The sequence below is a fragment of the Scatophagus argus genome, chromosome 17 (genome assembly GCF_020382885.2).
Source record: "Scatophagus argus isolate fScaArg1 chromosome 17, fScaArg1.pri, whole genome shotgun sequence".
NCBI classification, from domain to species: Eukaryota; Metazoa; Chordata; class Actinopteri; family Scatophagidae; genus Scatophagus; species Scatophagus argus.
The window spans coordinates 13088635-13093114 of NC_058509.1; the positions used below are offsets into that span (position 1 = coordinate 13088635).

A 4480-nucleotide genomic window follows, 5' to 3' on the forward strand; every position below is an offset into this window, starting at 1 on the left:
CTGTAGGACAAATCAATCCAGTTTGAGAAACACGGGTGTTCAGTTAAGGTTAAGTGTAATTATCACCGTGGGTTAAGGCTCAGCGCGGCACATGGCAGCCATGTTTTCTCATACATTTATTTACAACAGATTTGCATTTCTGTTGTTTTCCTTCCTTGCATCGCACGTGTAGGCTACACTAAACTGAGCCTGATCACAAAGAAAAATAAAGCCTATAATTCCTGACAAACAGGAAGATATTTTTCATCCCCGTCTCCAAGGCGATTCGCTTTGTCTGCATGATGTCTTTAATAAAAACAAAAAATTAAAAATCCCAGACAGATTGTGGTTATTACGGGCGACTGAAAAATACCAGGATTATAGAATTTCGACATTTCCTAAGTTCATCTCATTACGGAGCAGCTGTGATTTACAACGTGTGGAAACGTCACCTGAGGCTCACAAACATTATTTATGCGTGTGAGTCTTTGTCGTGATTTTGAGGTTAATTAACTGAGGGTTAAAATAACAAGAGACTGCAGAGAAACCGGAGGTTTCAAACTTCCATTGTCCATTTAAACGTTTAATAGTCTTCCAAAATGCAATAAATTACATGCACACATTTACACATTTTACACGTTTCTTCTATGACTGTCATCAAATACATTGCATATTCCTCTGAAATTTGAACACGAGTCCCATAGAAGGAGGAAAAAAAAAAGATATGAAATGAACAAGAGGGTTTTTCAATATAACGTCCCCGCTCCAAGAGCCAACGAGTGCTGTATCGAGTTAGGGGTCTGCAGGTGGGAAGCCACGGAGCTGCCGGCTGGGGTGTACCACGACCCCGAGCTTTCCAAAAAATTAGAAGCCGTAGTGTTGATGTTTTGCGGCTGTAGGCTGTGCGGCCTGGAGGGGCCCTGTGTGTCCCAAACGGCCGGGGACTGTGGAGAGTTGCACGCCATGGGGTCACTGGAGCTGGGGCTGTGCTCCGGCGGAAGCTCGCCGTTTTTCATGATCTTCTTCAATTTTGATCTCCTGTTTTGGAACCAAATTTTGACCTGTAAAATAAAAGCGAAAAGCACAACCATTAATGTCTTATATAGAACCTCAGAAGCGATAGGTTCAGAGGAGGCACGGTGCGTAAAGACGCACAGAAACAACGCTCACCGAAAGTCATTATTCTTTAAACTCATTGAAAAAAAAGTAAAATAATGAAAATGGGTTTAAGAATGAATTTGAGCTAAAATAAAATCTAAAATCCCACCTGTGTTTGCGTGAGTCCCAGCGAGGCGGCCAGCTCGGCTCTCTCCGGCAGCGCCAGGTACTGTGTGTTCTGAAACCGCCTCTGCAGGGCGGCCAGCTGGAAACTGGAGTAGATCGTCCGGGGTTTCCTCACTTTCTTCGGCTTGCCGTTCACCATCCTCACCTCAGGTTCGCTTATCTCTTTTTCTGCGAAAATAATCATAACAAAAATAAGCCCGTGAGCGTAGGCTTTCGCAAACTACAACCTTTTTTTTCCATAACGTGTCAACGTATTGTCGACTATGTCCATTTTTTCCCAAGAAAATCAAATTTCATAAACCAAACTAATCCATAAAAAAAGGAAGAGCCAGAGCATTCTCACAATCGTGTTGAATTGCCTGGTTTCAAATTAACGTAAGTGCATCTCTTATTTATTTATTTAGCTTCAGATTGCAAGTTTCTGGATATTTATGCAAGCGGAACAGTCGGAAATAAATGCGAAGATATTATGTGACAAGATGAAAACCTGACACTTCGGATATTTAGTTTGGGTGTCATCCGCCAATAATCAGTTCTTAATATAAAGGAAAAATCTGCGGCCCGTACCTTGTGGACTCGGCTGGGCTTGCACTCTGCTGTAAGTCCCAGCGTACTGGTGGTAGGTGGGGGTCGTGTACGAGCTGTAATCAGTGTAGGATTTTGTCGAATAATTTCCAGCGGATCCATTTACACCCGGGTACTGGTACTGGTAGGCATTGAGCGGCTTCCCGTACGAGGTGGAGCTGGGCGAGCAGTAGCCGTGAGTGACTCCAGCGGCGGGACTGTAGTAACCAGAATCCGTGGCGGTGGACTCGGGTAAAGTAGGAGATTCCTGAGACGGATGGTGCATGGTGGAGAGTTGAAATGAGCTCTGGAAATCTGCAGGTTTCACACTCGGGATCCTCCGATCGAATACTCCAGTCATACTTCGGGGGGGAAAAAACGAGTGGATTTGTTTTATCTAATTAGCAAAAAACGAGGCAGTCTGACTCCAAAGTGGTGTGAAAACTACACTGGCATTGCTGAAAGGCTCTCGGGCCGTCGGGCTCTGGTGAAGACTACAGCCAGCCCCGCAGCAAAGACTTGGTTAAATCCTAAATCGCGCTCTTACGCACTGCAGGGAGGATCTGGTTCCATTGGCCAAGGCGCACACAGACACAGCTACACCCAATTCACTCAGCCAGCTTTCTTATAGGGGGAAACCACCCGGGCTATGTAGCTGCATTGTTGTGTTTTTATACTATCAATCAATGGGAGCAATTAAAGTGTTGGCCGTGTGGCCAATCTACGTTTTCAGAGGGATGAATTAGAGGGACAAAACCTCATTACCAAAAAGGCCTCCTGCTGTAAGACTTGCCGATTATTACGACTGTCTTCATTATTCTTTATTGATGCATTTTATTAAAACAGACCCGACGTTATTCTATTAACTTTTTAAGGGCCAAACAACCCCAAAATGACAGCCTGAAGTTAAACGTTTCAGTCCTGTCACATTAAAGAAAAATAATACACCAATCAGAGTAATTTAGGTTTATCATGAAGCTCTGTGGTTATCATATTTTAACAGGTACGTGAGTTAAATCTGATTAAATATTCCATGTAGACCATTCGTAAAAATGTAGTTCAATAAATAAAATACATTGAACATTTAACACATTTAAGGCCAATATATTTACGCTTTATTTTTTATTTATATTTAATATAAAATACATTGAATAACTAACAATAGTTACCCGTCCAACATAAACAATCTTTCCAATCCAGCCACCTGCTCTTTGATTGGCATGCTTAACAATGCCAAAACTGACCAGCTTCCCCACGGGAACCATTACAGATTCACCTTATCTTATCTCATCTGAAAACCTGCAGCAGAGCAGGTAAAATCAATCCGCAGCCCCTCAGTTTGAGCATTGAATGGTGAAGAGCGCCGACCAGTGGGCAAACTGAGGAGCTGCACTCCAACCCACAAAGAAGTACAAACAAAATTAAGACTGATGGATTTTATCTCACCTTAAAACAGGCCTAAGAATAAGAATAATAGTAGCAATGGGCAACAGAAACTTATTCAAAAGCGAAATGTGTTAAAACACAAGCTAAAATTGTCGAAGAGGATTTAATGCTACAGTCAATATGCTTCTGCTACTCCTACAACTGATAGATAGATAGATAGATAGATAGATAGATAAATAAAAAAAATAAATAAAAAAACAAAAAACTTAATGAATTACTTTTCTATTTCTGTTGTCGTTATCACTTTATTACTTCTTCTCACTACAATATAATAAATAATATCTTATGTCTGAAGTTTATCGAACTAAGTCCCATGCCTTTATTAAATGGTGGTCCTAATTGCCTGTGGAACTACAACCTGGTCTAAATTTCAGTATTTTTTCTGCTGTTTCAAGTCAACTACTAATCTCACAAAAGTACTCCGTGTTAAGGTATGTTTTTCGCATGTCAATAACTTAACTAACTTGGTAAATAATACTCTAGGTGTTGGGAGATTCTTTTATTATTTTCATATTATGGGAGCTACCTGACTTTGGCACCCCGGAAATACTCCCCCTACCGAAGCAACGAATTTCTTCCTGTAGTGCCTCGCTTGTTGTCCTATTTTTATTAATTCGATTGGGCCTCATATTTTTCATAAACGTGCCTAGTATTCTTAGCGACGTGAAACGAGGCCACGATTTTTCTTTCCATTAAGAAAACTACCTTTGCTGTGATTATTCGATTTGAATTCGGGTCATGGCTGAGAGCGCGCAGCGTACGTCTGACATCACTGAAGAGTTCAATCAGCAAGCGAGTTAACCTCCTATTCTCAGCCACATAAACCGTTGGTCTGTAGAAACTAAATTGCAGCGTTACTGTGCGTGCATTAGTCTAAAATGATACTGCAGTTTAGCAAGTTAATAGCATAAATTTATCAAAATGTTATCATATCAAAACTATAATTAATCTATACTAAAAATAGCACATATTGTTCGTATTGAAATGTTTTTTCTTTAATTCAACTATTAAAAAAAGGTTAAGCTTCAGTAGATACGGATATTAGCTGTTTAACAGATAAAATTGTTGTATCGGCGGAACAGAATTATCTTTTGTAGAGTGAACGTTCAATAAAAACAAAGAAATATTAAGCTTTCGACAGTTTAACGGGAAGTGACCGGAGACGGAAGTATAAGGGAGGGAAACCTCTTGTCCTGCATGGGTCTTT

General features: G+C 40.7%; 1 protein-coding gene across 1 annotated transcript; it reads right to left on the reverse strand.

The window, feature by feature from the left end:
* Positions 1 to 533: 533 nt before the first annotated feature.
* On the reverse strand, positions 534 to 2426 carry dlx5a (distal-less homeobox 5a). Its single transcript, XM_046416840.1, has 3 exons — positions 1831 to 2426; positions 1247 to 1431; positions 534 to 1040 (listed from the first exon to the last, which is right to left on the reverse strand). The coding sequence occupies exons 1-3, from the start codon at positions 2186 to 2188 to the stop codon at positions 726 to 728; spliced, it is 858 nt and encodes a 285-aa protein (XP_046272796.1). The 5' UTR covers positions 2189 to 2426; the 3' UTR covers positions 534 to 725.
* Between the last annotated feature and the right edge of the window lie 2054 nt (positions 2427 to 4480).

Bases quoted from the DNA above. Each gene is read 5' to 3' on its own strand.
- dlx5a (XM_046416840.1), bottom strand. From the start codon at position 2,188: ATGACTGGAGTATTCGATCGGAGGATCCCGAGTGTGAAACCTGCAGAT. The intron at 1,432-1,830 runs GTACGGGCCGCA...TTATTTTCGCAG, and splicing joins AGCCCAGCCGAGTCCACAAG to AAAAAGAGATAAGCGAACCT. The intron at 1,041-1,246 runs GTGGGATTTTAG...TTTATTTTACAG, and splicing joins TGGGACTCACGCAAACACAG to GTCAAAATTTGGTTCCAAAA.